General features: G+C 51.5%; 1 protein-coding gene across 7 annotated transcripts in view; it reads left to right on the top strand.

Moving 5' to 3' along the window:
- ANKRD11 (ankyrin repeat domain containing 11) overlaps nucleotides 1–13,948 on the top strand; it is a 1,995,649-nt gene that overhangs the window by 1,919,954 nt on the left and 61,747 nt on the right. For all 7 annotated transcript variants that reach the window (XM_069635589.1, XM_069635598.1, XM_069635590.1 and 4 more), the window contains one exon: nucleotides 5,657–5,749. In XM_069635589.1, coding sequence (XP_069491690.1) covers nucleotides 5,657–5,749 — 93 coding nt within the window. The remainder of the gene's footprint in view (nucleotides 1–5,656; nucleotides 5,750–13,948) is intronic.

The raw sequence follows: 13,948 nt of genomic DNA on the forward strand, positions 1-13,948 counted from the left end.
TTGTGCCCTCTGACCATGAAGGAGGGAAGGTCCCTCTTCAGGCCCTGCACCAAATGCAGACTACGGAATGTTTGTGGAGGACAAGCTCCTACAATGCCTCTACTGACTGCACCTGGACCACAAGGAGGTAGAGTGCAAGATATGCCTCGGGTTCTCTAAGAAAACAACAAAGGACAGGCATAGTTGACTGGCGGTATGGGGTAACACAAACAAGGCCTCAGACCCATGCTCTGAGCAGGGTCATGCCTCGTCCAGGACGGCCGATCCGATGAGCGATCTTCCAAGTCGTTTGAGGGCGTCTCATCCATAGGGTCCAAAATAAGGCCAAGATCCGCAGGTCTGAGTCTACCGGGTTTGCAGCTGAAGCGGGTCCCAAAGTGGATAGGGCACGATCAGCATCACCTACTTCCACCATTGGCAGCCTACCGTTTAGCTTCTCTTCAAAAAGGAAGTCGTCCACTAAGCTTCGGGAGAAATCCGATAAGCCAAGGGCAGAGGAGAAGGCTGCGCAGCCCAAGCAGTCTCAACCGACACAAGCAAAGGCCTCGTTGGCGGCTCCATCGACGACCATTATCACGGCAGCTACAGGCGCTGATCCTACAACAATTGCTCCCGCAATGCAGGAAGTGTCCCTGCCCCCAAGGCGTGACACCCTGCAGAGACTTTGGCAAAGTCTGCAGGCGCGCCAGAAGGGGTGAATCCGGCCCAGGTCCCAGTTCAAAGCCCTCCGGGAGGGAAATGGGGGTGGGGGAGGTGAGGAGGCCTCTAAATCCCAAACTATGGAGATCTCATCCACGAACAACGAAGATCAGGTGTTCTTGCATATGGTCCACGAGGGGGGCAGGGCCTAGTTTCCTGTTCTGCCATCTCAGCCGAGGAACATTAACTTGATCATTCTTTTGGCTCTGCACACTTTGGTGTCGGAGATCCCGATGAGAATGCCTCCATTGCCGGTACCTGTGGTTCCTCAGGTCCCCAATCAGCCTCCGATGAAGAGGAGGAAGAGCCTTCTGATGCCCCATGTCAACCTCCTCCACCACATCGGGCCACAACTCCCACAGCAGACACTGGTACGGGAAAAGATATGGCCATGACGGATGACGAAGACATAATCGCAGCGGACGGTGAATCACTGCATTTGGATGCCCCACATAGGCTGTTCTCACGGGATGAGATGGGCTTGTAGCACTCCATGATTGCCATGGCCTCCGAGCTATTCCAGCTGGTGCCTGAGGAAACCAAGAAGGAGGTCTTCTGGTATGTATCAAAAGCGCGAGGCCAAGTGCAAGGGCCCTCATGAAGAACCCTTGCACGGCTCCAGGCAAGCGGAATAGGCTAGAGAGAAAGTATAGGGTGCCAGACTCTGCACTCAAGTGCCTGAGGTTCCAAACATCGCCGGACTCTGTAGTGTCGGCAGCTGCAAGGAAACGGTCGACTTTCCCGTCCTCTTCTTCAGCCCCTCTGGACAGCGATGTGAAAAGGTTGGGCACCATGAGGAAGAAGATTATTTTACACCGCAGCGTCAACAATCGAGGCAGCCAACGTGATCCTGGCCAGGTACAACAGGGAATTGTGCTACAAGCTAGGACCAATCCTGGAGTTCCTCCCCGACAATAAGATGATGAAAGCCCTCGCTCTTGCAGGAAGGGGAGCTGGTGTCGGATCACCCCATCTAAGTGGCAGTGGATGTCGCTGACGCAGGGTTCTGGCAAATGGGGATCAGTGTCTGCCTTTGTCGACAGGGATGGATGAAGACCACTTATTTCTGTCAGGAGGTCCAAGCAAAGGTGCTGGACATGCCCTTCGACTGGGAAATGCTGTTTGGGAAGGCCATCAACGAGTCTCTCCAGGCCATCAAGACGGATACAGTCACAGCCCTTTCCCTCTGCGCTCTCCGGCAGTACCCCCTCATCTTTTCGCTCCTCCAGGGGAAAATCGAGCAGATCTTCAAAAGGGTTCTTCATGACTTATAGTAGACAGCCTTCCTGGACTTCAACGCAAGTAGCATACAGAGGCTGTTCCCGGCCTACGGTAGCGGAGGACAGCGTCACCCGCAAGGAAGGATGCCGGCACCCAAGCAAGCCTGAACTGGCCAGGGGGCCAGCTGGAGGGCACTTGTGCACGCCGGTGGGAGGCTGGCTGACGCTGTTTGTCATTGAGTTGAGAAAGATCACCACTGACAGATGGGTGCTGGATGCTTTCGCCCAAGGACACACTTTGAAGTTCCAACACAGGTGTCTGTGGATCCCTCAGTTTCTGGAAGAGGTACAAGCCATGCTACAATAAGTGGTGATAGAGCTAGTTCCCCAATGGCTCTGGAGCTCTGGAGTCTATTCCAGATACTTTCTGGTCAGAAAGAAGACCTGGGGCTGGAGCCCCATACTGGACCTACGACGTCTGAATACATAGTCCCAAAAATTCAGGATGCTCACGTTGCAGCACATGCTTGTCCAACTGGAAAGAGAAAACTTCTTGATGTCGTTGGACCTAGAGGACGCCTATTTCCATGTCCCCATTCACAAGACACATTGGAAATGTCTGCGTTTTGTGGTGCAGGGCCTGCACTACCAGTACAAGACCCTACCATTCGGCTTGAAGTAGGCCCCAAGACTATTCATGGAATGCCTGGCACCAGTGTTGGCACATCTACAGGGCATACATGTATACCCGTACTTGGACGACTGACTGGTATGCGCCCGCTCTCGGGAGATGGCTGATGAACACACAGACGACAGTCCAACTATTGACGGATCCGGGATTCTCCGTCAACTTTCTGAAGTTCTGCTTAACGCTATCGCAGAACTCTCGGTTTCATGGCGCCCGACTCAATACAGTGTTTTGCTTGGCGTCGCCCTCGGAGGAGAAGCTAGCAGCCATTCAATGAAAGGTGCAACGGCTGTCATTGACGGAGACGGCCATGCTGCAGGCCATCAAGTCGCTACTGGGCATGATGATGTCATTTATCTACCTCGTCTGTTTCTGCAGGTTGCAGATGCAACTCCTACAGGAATTCCTGGATGCCTTTTATATACCGGTGTCTGGAAGCTTTACAGACAAGATCCCTCTCAATGAAGAGTTCCGACAGGCGATAGTGGTGGGGCTTCTGCTCCAACATCACCCAAGGCACATGATTTACGTTCCTTCGTCTCTGAAAGGCAAAGTGGTGAGGATCTTCATGAACACCACCACCATGTTCTACATCCGGAAGCAAGGGGGCAATCGATCCCCTGCGGTCTTCAAGGAAGCACAGGACTTGTGGTACAGGGCCGTCTGACAGGGGATATTCCTCGTCCCTCTTCACCTGGCAGGAGTCAAGAAGACCATTGCGGACTCCCTCCACAGGGAACTGCTATCCTGCCCCCAGTGGGAACTTGGTCAGGATCAGGTGTACTTCCTGTTAGTCAAGTGGTGCAGACCCCACATCGATCTTTATGCAGTGGCAGCGAACACCAAATGCCAGATGTTTGCCAGCAGGTTCCACCTGCCGAGGAGCCGGGGGATGCGCTCTCCTCATAGGAGGGGCTGTTTCTGTACGTGTTTCCTCTGTTCCCTCTCCTGCTTCGAGTCAACCAACTCCATGTCAGGACAAGATGATACTCCTCGCCCGGCTTGGCCGAGGCAGATTTGGTATCTGGACCTTCTCAGCCTATCTGCATCGCCTCCAGTGAAGTTGCTGATGTTTCCAGATCTTCACACCAGAGAGGGGGAGGCTTAATCATTCATCACAACTTAGGATTGCTGAACCTGAGGTCTTAGCTCTTGCAGCCTTAGAGTTTGGAGGTTATGAGTTGCCAGCGGACTGCAGGGAGGTCTTCGCCAAGGCCAGGGCGTTGTTGACCTTATGGTGCTACGGCCATAAGTGGAAGCGTTTTGCTACGTGGTGCCGATTGCAAAAGATTACCCCTCTGGTTCACGGCTCTACAGATCCTTCCATACTTGATATCCTTGGCAAAGGTGGGCCTGGCGCACTCCGCCGTCAAGGTGCATCTGGCGGCTATCTCCCGCTACACCAGATCTCCAGGAAGATCCTCGATTTGGTCCCACAGAATTCAATGTGGTTCTGAAGAGGCTCATGGGATGGGCCCCCTTTGAGCCTATGCATCGGGCCCCAGTCAAGTTTCTCATATATAAGACTGCTTTCCTTGTGGCCATCACCTCTGCCAGACGCATAGGTGAGATCCAGGCCCTATCCTGCAAGCAACCGTACCTGACTTTCCACAAATCGAGGGTGGTACTGCTCATGCCGAAGGTTCAGTCGGAATTCCACTTCACTGAGCTTTCGGTGTTACCTATTTTCTTCCCAAAACCTTTGTCGGAAAGGGCTGTGCACCCGCTGGACTTTGCTCTTGCCCTGAAGTTCTATGTGACACGCACAAGTAGTTTTCGAAAGACATTGCAACTGTTTGTGAACTTTGGTCCTGTGAACCATGTGAAGGCCTTGTCTAAGGCTTCCATCACAAGGTGGCTAACCGGCTGCATCGTGCACTGTCCTCAGTTGCCTGGCCGGCCGAGTTCCCACCCTACCAGTGCGATTGTTGCGACGACGGCATTGCCGTCTTGTGTGCCCCTGCTAGACATCTGCAAGGCTGCTACGTGGAGGTCTGCCCACACCTTAGTTCTACTGCGTCAAAATCCATAGAGGAGTCCAGAGTCGGCCAAGCAGTGCTACACAACGTGTTCGCTTGAGTGGAGTCTGTTCAGAGGTAAGAGTTAATTGCTTCTGTTGAGCCTTGCCACCTCCCGTGGTTATGTTGTACTGCTGTGTATTCATGATTCACGAGCATGTGAATCCATGCCAGACCCCATACTGGAGAAGGTTTCAGTTACTTACCTGTAACTGTTGTTCTCCAGCATCGGTCTGGCATGGATTCACATGTGAACCCTCCCTCTGGCCCCTCTGCGTCTCTTCTTGGTCATACTGCCACTTTACATGCTTAGCAAATCTGAAGATGGCTGCCAGAGGCGGGGCTTAGCGAGAGGACTGTCATTGGATGGGGGCAGTATGACCCAGATGACTGTGATTTGTTTAGAGGAGAAATAGTTTAAGTGAAACTGTTTTTTCGTTTAAAGAGGATTCCCAGCCTGATTGGGAATATTCATGAGCATGTGAATCCAAGCCATACCCATGCTGGAGAACAATAGTTACAGGTAAGTAACTTAAACCTTTTTACTTTCCACCAGTCTTGTGCTCTTTTTCATGGATGCTGATCTGCTCCTCTAGTCAGTGGAATGTTGTGAATTTGGTGGCTCTAATATGGTTGCACATTTATTTATTTACATTTTTCTAAAGCGCCACATGCCCATGGGCCTCAGGGCACACATGCTTTTCTTATGTGCAGTGTCTGTCTTGCAGTTCTATCCCAGCACATGAAATCCCAAAGATTTACTTTGGTTACTGTCTCAGTCTGAAGTTGTAGGAGTAATCATTGGAAAAGCCTCCAAATGAAGAAAATGCATACACTCCTCACCTTGCATAAATACCAGATGACCATTTTATTGGAGCTTTAATGCTCTGATCAAGTGTTGAACATATAGAATACAAATATCAAAATAAAGCAAAGGGCTGGTGAATGACGCACATTATGCTTGGATAGGTTTTCATTTGCAAATGTGGAATTGTAATTAATGTTTTTCCCTTTCCTGTTTTTTTGTTCAGGGAGATGAAAATAAATCAGTCCGAGATCGCTTCAATGCACGACAGTTTATTTCCTGGTTGCAAGATGTGGATGACAAATACGACCGAATGAAGGTTAGAAAAACACGGCTGCTGAATACAAAGCGAGTGAACACTTAGTTCATGGTAGTTTGAGTCCTTTCTGGCTTCTGAAGGCCCCTTATAGAGTTTGTAGGTTGCTATAATAAAAATAGAAAATTAATCTTATGTACTCAGTTGGGCCCTGGACTTGAACATAAAGGTCAAATGTGGCAGAGGAAGCCAAAATGACATTTGGGTCTTTTTACCACCACATGGTACAAGTGTTCTATACCCCTTGGATGGCTTCCCATTCAGTATCACTGTCCCCCACCTTTCTCTTGAGGTCGGACCTTCTGTTCTGGTCGTACCTTTAGTTCATCAAGTGTTGCTTCAAGCCTTATTCCATTGTATATTTCTTCTTTGCACAATTCCCAACTCGAAAACTGCAGTGTCACTCCTGTTAGAACACCTGCTTTAGAAAACCTACAATGAAAGTGTGATTGCATCCCGCCAATTCCACAAATACATTGCTCAGAACATTCGGCTTTAGTGTGGCAGGTCACACTCATGAAATTCAGCCCCCACACATCTGGGCACAGTTGACACACTCACATATAGAGTGCTGCAAGAGTCCATTTGCTGTAGTGTAGCATTTAGCTTCAACACAGAGCACTAGTGCTACTTTTAAACCTGTCGAAAGTGCTCCTCTATATTGTAACGGAAACCCTGTTCAGATTGCTGAAGTGAGCATATTCAAATAGGCAGTTCGGCATATTATCGTCCACGTTCAGCATTTTTGCAGGTTGCATCCTCTACACAGTGCACCAGTGCCACGTCGCTACATACACAGTGCTGTAGAAAACTCCCTACTGTGCATTTATTCGATTTATAAAGCACCTATGCCTTAGTGCTGTACAAAATTACAAAAAGAAGTAATACAAATATGTGCACAAACTGGAGGCAAACGAACATTCTTAGGGAATAGATATATCAAGAAAGTGGGTTTTTAGAGATGATCAGAAAGAAACCAGTGTGGTGACTAAGCCCAGAGAATAGGGAAGATGATTCCATAGGTTGAGAGCAAGAAGTGGAAATGAATAAAAGCAGGACCTGGCACAGGAAGAGCTTGAGATAGCTGATGGGGGGAAGACCGAGGAGTACTGAAGAGATAGGATTAACAGTCCAGAAAAGAGATGGGGTCAAAACCGTGTACGCGTTTGAAGAAAATACAGAAGTAGCAACATGCAAGACTGACATAGAAATCAAACCAAGAAATTCTAGTGAAAGAGAGATGGAGTGCTACGAATGCGGGTATAGTAGACTGATAGAATTAAAAATAGATTTACCCGGAAAGGGAGTAGCCCGGAAGGCCAATGAATGGTTAACAGTAGCCAAGCTGGGAGAAGATCAGTGTGAGAAGTAGTCTTGGAAGTAAAAAAGGTAATACATTTCGAGTCCTTTTGTCGGTTATAAAAGTTGACCATGGCAGGAACAGCTAAATGAAGAGCTATGAAAGGTAAAGGAAAGTGAAGAATCAAAAATGACACCCGAATGGTTCCCTCCACCCCACATACAGGAATGAAGTGACAATCACTCACAGGCACGGTACTGTATGCCCACTCTTACTCCTACGTCCCGTCCCCTTTCCTCCATACTGCATGGGCGTCCTTCGCTGGGGACGGGAGACAGAAAGGGGACTATGGACTAGGAGTAAGTTAGTCACTACAGTGGGTAACTTATATTTACTCATGCATAGTATAGACACTGCTCTCCTCTCCACACATACCTATTGATTATCACTGTGAGACACACAGAACATTTGTTTTAATTTCTTTGAGCCCCCACAGCGCTTATTCCTGGTCTTTGGATTCAAGCCCTGCACTTTTTAGAGTAGGCCTTTTTCGAGGGGATTGGGTCCTCCGACGTATTCCCAATCTATGACAGTAATCACCACAGCTGTGCTGCTTCGGAAAATCTTTCTGCGTCAATGACGTTGATACGCCGTCCTCGAGGACCTCCTCCGACGGCCGACGTCACCAGATGTTATAAGTAGGGCGCACGACGCCCGTAGCCTCAGTTCAATTTTTTCTGCGAACGTGTTCGCTTCGGAGATCTCGGCGCGCCTCGACTCTTTGGAGTTTCTGTTCTTTCGGTTCTTCGAACCTGTTAGTTTTGTGAAGTATTATCGGGATGTCTTCCTCTTCCACCGTGTGTCCGGGCTCCAAGAAGTGTGGGGACTGTGGGTCCAAGATGTCTGTGACGGACTCGCACAACGCCTGCCTCTGGTGCCTCGGGCAGGCCCACGACACGTACAATTGTGTCGACTGCCAGTCGCTTACGTCCAAGGCCTTGCGGGAACGTAAGAAGCTGTCGGTCGGTAAGGTGTCCAAGCCCCGGAAAGCGAGGTCCGCTGGGCTTTCGACGGACGATTCGAGGGGCGACTCTCCGAATCGTAGTCGTAAGTCTAGGGGGTCTCGGTCCCGGAGTGGATCCTGCCACTCCTCTGCCTCTTCGAGGCACTCCCGGAAGTGCTGTCATCGGTCGCCTTCCTCATCCGAGGACTCGGCCCGTCGGCGGGTTTCTTATCCCACCAAGCGTTCCTCTCCGGAGGAATGGGCTTCCTTCAGGAAGTAAATGTTGGCGATTCTTGAATTGCAGGGCTCCGTACCGTCCGCGCCTCCGAGAGGGGTCGGCCGTGACCGTACTAGAGACACCGCTTGTACGCCTTCGGGCTCGGGTGGTCGGCACGATCCGCGGGAGAGGTCCCGCTCGGACAAGGGGAATCGTTCTAGTCATGCCCGTTCCAGGTCCCGGTCCTCGACGCCCTCGAGACCGCGTGAACCTGTGAAGTCTTTGAAGAAGACAACGACGCCTGTCACGCCGAGGTCGTCGACGGACTCTCTCGAGGCCCCGCCTCTGAGGAGGTTGTTGACGTCATCGATGCCTAAGCTGTCGAGATTCGCTCGGGGCTACGGCCTCGAGGCCTTTGTCGAAGCCGTCGATGCTGTCGGCACCACGCTCGACGCCGATTTCCTCGATGCCTTTCGAGGCTGTAGTGTCGGGAGGTACCCCGTGGCACGGGGGAACCCCCTAGAAAGGCTCTGGCCAAGGCAAAATGTCTTTCTCCCTTATTCAATGCCCACTTTCCAGCCTATGGATTATATTTCCGAGGTGGAAGAGGGTTCTGAAAAAATGGGTTGGTTCCTGACACGGTACCAGATGAGATTCTTTCTGGTCATAGCCAGATTGAGGACCTGCGTCAGTCACTGCATGACGCTAGTGGTCTGGACACCTCTCCGGAGGTGCAGTTCTGTAGGCCTGACCCTGGCACCCATGCCGAGTCATCGTACCGGTGCCTTATGTCGAGGGTCACAGACTACTTGGCGTGGTCAGCGCCCCCAGTTGATTTTGTGCAGGATGACCTAACGGATATCCTCGACCAAGGTCCACCCACTGACCCGGTACTGCCATTCCATATGGCTCTGCAAAAAAGGGTGGCAGCGGCTTGGACTGCTCCGGAGAGTCTCCCAGCAGCGGGCAAGTCTTTGCCGCGAAAATATCGCCCAGCCAGTAGTGACCCCTGCTACTTGACCATGCACCCCACTACGGAGAGTTTGGTGGTGCAGGCGGCTACGGCCCCAGCTAAGCAGGTGTCGTATCCTACCATCCCTCCTGATAGGGACGACAAGCGTTTGGATGGCTGGGCGAAGAAAGTGTTTTCTTCAGGGGGTATGACTCTTCAGGCGGCCAACTCCATATGTGCCTTGTCACGTTTCACGCACTCTGTGGAACTGTATTTCCTTAGCGGCTGAACATATTCCAGAAGGGGACGAACGGGATGGTTTTCTTGCTATTATTCAGGATGGCAAGGATGACATGCGAGAGTCCGTTCAGTCGGGTTTGGAGATGGCAGACTGTCAGCCGGTCCATGGCGGCGAGCACCGTAATACGCAGGTTTGCGTGGTTGAGGAAGTCAGGGTTTGCCCCTGATGTGCAAGCCAGGCTCCTCAACATGCCCTTTGATGGTGTACATCTTTTTGGCAGCATGGCTGACGAGAGCCTTGAGAGGTTGCAGACCTCCAAAGCTGCAGCGAAGTCGTTGGGCGCTGCAGACCGCCAACCTCTGCCTTTTCGTCCTAGGGGACAGCAATGGAGGGGGAGGTTCCTTTCGTTATTACTCATCCTTTAGTAAAGCGAGAGGAGCTGCAAGTCAAAGGGGCAACCGTAGGAGTGGCAGAGGTGGAAAACAAGGTACTCAAGGTGCCAAGGCCGCGTGAGCAGTTGCCTCTTTGCCCTCGGGCACGCCGCAGCCGCTTCTGCTCAGTCATGAGACCCATGCTTCACCGGTTGGGGGAAGGCTGGCGCAGCATCTTGTAGAGTGGCGTGCCATTACTTCAGAAATGTGGGTTCTGGAGATCATAGCCCAGGGCTACTGTCTTCCTTTCCGGCAGAGGCCTCATGACAATCCACCAGGGAATCTCTCTTTGAACAGTCTGGATCCGCTCCTTGCGCAGGAGATTCAATCCCTGCTGGAGAAAGGCGCCATAGAACTGGTGCCTGTAGCGGAGAGGAACAAGGGATGGTATTCCCCTTGTTTTTTGATTTCGACGAAAGACTGGGGATTGAGACCCATCATGGACTTGCGCGGTTTGAACAAACCCCTCAGGAACGACAAGTTCAAGATGGTTACTCTCTCTCAAGTCCTCCAGGCCCTTCAACTTCAGGACTGGTTGGTGTCTCTTGACCTCAAGGATGCTTATTTTCATGTGCCGATCCATCCCAAGCACAAGAAGTACCTGAGGTTCACGGTTGGCGACTCAAAAACTTTCAGTTTTGGGTCCTGCTGTTCGGATTGACCTCCGCCCCTAGGGTTTTCACCAAGCTCATGGTGGTGGTGGCAGCGTATCTCAGGAAAGGGGGGATTCATGTCTACCCCTACCTGGACGATTGCTTGATCAGGGCGCGCTCTCCCGAGCAAGTCCTGGATCATCTGTCCGTCACCTGCCACTCCCTTCACAGGCTGGGCTTCTCCTTCAACTTGAAGTTCCACTTGACGCCAACTCAGAGGCTCCAGTACATCGGAGCAGTGCTCGACACGTCCCTGGGGCAGTGTTGTCCTCCCCAGGTGAGGGCTCGTCACATTCAGCAGATGGTGCACAATATGCCCAGAGTCCCCCAGCGTTCGAGTTCTTGAAGTTGCTCGGTCTCATGGCATCCTGCATTCTTCTGGTGCCAGAGGCCAGGTTGCGGGTGAGGTCTCTGCAATGGTCTCTCAAGCTCCAGTGGTCGCAGTCCTCCGGCAGGATGTCGGACCCCATTCAGGTGCTGCCCTCTGTCGCCCAGGACCTTTTGTGGTGGGCCGACGAAGGCAATATGATGAGGGGGGGGGCTCCATTTTGGCTACCCTGGCCGGAGGTGACGATCATGACAGACGCATCCCTCATGGAATGGGGAGCTCATGCCAACGAGCTGACAGTTAGCGGTCGTTGGTCTCCGTCGGAGTCCAGACTCCATATCCATCTCTTGGAGCTGAGGGCCGTCAGGGTTGCCCTGAAGGCTTTTCTGCCGACTGTGCGAGGAAAGAATGTCCTGATCCTGACGGACAACACTGTCACCATGCACTACCTCAACAAAAAGGGGGGGGGGGGCAGGGTCACTTCCTCTGTGCAGGGAGGCGATGCAGCTCTGGTTCTGTGCCATCCAGCAGGAAATTTCGATCTCGGCAGTTCATCTGGCCGGAGACGAAAACGAGACGGTGGACGCTCTGAGCAGGCAGAGCGCGATCTCTCACGAGTGGGAGCTGGCTCAGGAGATTCTCCTGGAGATCTTCGTCCTTTGGGGGACCCCTCAAGTGGATCTCTTCACCTCCAGGGTCAACCGGAAGTGCGAAAGGTTCTGCTCGTGGGAATTTCCTCCCAAGAGGAGCCTTAGGGGATGCGTTCGTGGTGGAGTGGTCCTTCCCACTGCTGTACGAGTTTCCTCCAGTCCCCGTCATTCCGCAAGTGCTGCAGAGGTTACGGCAGTTCGGTTCCCGGATGATCCTCATTTCTCCGGCATGGGCCCGGAGGACGTGGTACCCAGATCTTCTAGACTTGTCCATCTGCCCTCCACGTCGTCTTCCCTACCGAGACGATCTGCTCTCACGGGAGGGGGGATCGGGTTCTCCATCCAGAGGTCAGATCCCTCAACCTTCACGCTTGGCTTCTGAAAGGTTGAGGTATAAGGATTGGGACCTCCCTGAAGACATGATGGAGGTGTTGCTTTCGGCCGGACGGCCGGCAACAAAGTCTCTGTACCGTTGCCGTTGGAGAAAGTTCTGCGACTGGTGCAGGGTTCAGAATGTGGATCCTTTTTCATGTGACATTCCAGTTGTTCTGTCTTTGTTGCTTTCTTTGGCCCACAAGGGCCTGCAAGTGGGTATCATTAAAGGTTACCTGGCGGCGCTGTATATTTAAGCGCTCGTCTGAGGAGTGTTCTTATTTTAAAATCCCTTTAATTTCTCAGTTTCTGAAAGGGCTCACTCATGTGTTCCCTCCGTCACCTTTCCAGGTGCCCGGTTGGGATATGAACCTTGTTCTCGAGTTTCTAATGGGTGCTCCCTTTGAGCCTTTGCATTCTTGTCCTTTGAGACTGTTAACCCTTAAAACTGTATTTTTAGTTGCGGTCACTTCCGCTCGCAGGGTGAGTGAGTTACAGGCACTTTCAGTTAAGCCACCCTTCACTGTGTTTCATAAGGACAGGGTTGTCCTTAGAGTTCGTCCTTCCTTTCTTCCGAAGGTGGTGTCGGAATTTCATTAAAGCCAGAAGGTTATTCTTCCGGCATTTTATCCTCCTCCACATCCTGGGAAGGAAGAGGAGAGGCTCCATAGGCTGGATCCTAGGAGAGCTTTAAGCTTCTACATTTCACGCATGTCCCGGGTCCGAGTGGTTGATCAGCTCTTCATTGGTTACGCTGGAAGGCGTTTGGGACAAGCTGTTACTAAGCAGACTTTGTCTCGATGGATCATCTTGGCAATTTCTAAATGTTACCGCTTGGTGGGTAAGGACCCTCCGGTAGGCTTACGGGCCCATTCTACCAGGGGTATGGCTGCCTCTACTGCCCTGCAGAGGGGTGTTCATATTCGTAACCTCTGTGATGCAGCCACCTGCGCTTCGGTCCATACTTTTGTACGTCACTACTCCCTCGATTCTATCTGTGGGCAGGATCTGGCCTTTGGCAAGGCAGTCCTTTACTTTGCAAATTGATTGGGCATTCTAAATTTGTATATTCTAAATTCTTTTCCCTCCTCCTTACGTTGGTACTGTTTTGGGAGTCTGTCATAGATGTGGAATACGTCGGAGGACCCAATCCCCTCGAAGAACAAGTTACTCTTACCTGGTAACGTTCTTTCGATGGGATGGTCCGACGACGTATTCCATAACGCTCCCTCCCTGCCTTCCCCGCTACAGAATTTCTTATGCGGTTGCAGCTTACGTTTCTGCAAGGCTTTCTGTGGTCATAATGGCAGAAGATTGGTGCCACACGTTCTGGGGAAAAAACTACAACTGAGGCTACGGGCGTCGTGCCTCCTACTTTTAACATCCGGTGACGTCAGCCGTCGGAGGAGGTCCTTGAGGACGGCGTATCAATGTCATTGACGCAGGACGCAGACGCCGAAAGAATTTCCGAAGCAGCACAGCTGTGGTGATTACTGTCATAGATATGGAATACGTCGTCAGACCATCCCATCGAAAGAACGTTACCAGGTAAGAGAGTAACTTGTTCTTCTGCTGCAGACCCTCGCTGTTTAAAGTGCATTTGGCCTGACAACACCTGGGCACTCCATGTTTTGTCAACATCTTTCGGTTCAAACTTTACTGGTGGGGCAGGTAATGTTTGTCAGGAATTGTTGAGGGACTTAACTCACAGATGGCCTCACGAAAACACCACCTCTTGAAGACCGTTCAATGGTTTTTATTAGAGACGTAGCAAAGGGTCTCGCTAAGGTCTGCCCCCCATTCCCCTTCCTATATCATCTAATGCAGACCGTTCCCTCCCTAAACCCAAGACGGTCTCTAGAGATTTGCAACCCCTACTGTCTACCTTTCTGCCTAGCTGCTTGTGATGGCCTATGGGCAAACACCTTTTCTGGCTCGATCTGGAAACCATCTATGTGAATGCTAACCTCGGTCCCACAGTATAATCTGTACAATAATTGGTACCTTCCAGACATTCAGGACTCATTTGGGCCTTCCATTGCACACCCTTGTAGT

The sequence above is a fragment of the Ambystoma mexicanum genome, chromosome 1q (assembly GCF_040938575.1).
Source record: "Ambystoma mexicanum isolate Mex_15411 chromosome 1q, UKY_AmexF1_1, whole genome shotgun sequence".
Lineage (NCBI taxonomy): Eukaryota > Metazoa > Chordata > Amphibia > Caudata > Ambystomatidae > Ambystoma > Ambystoma mexicanum.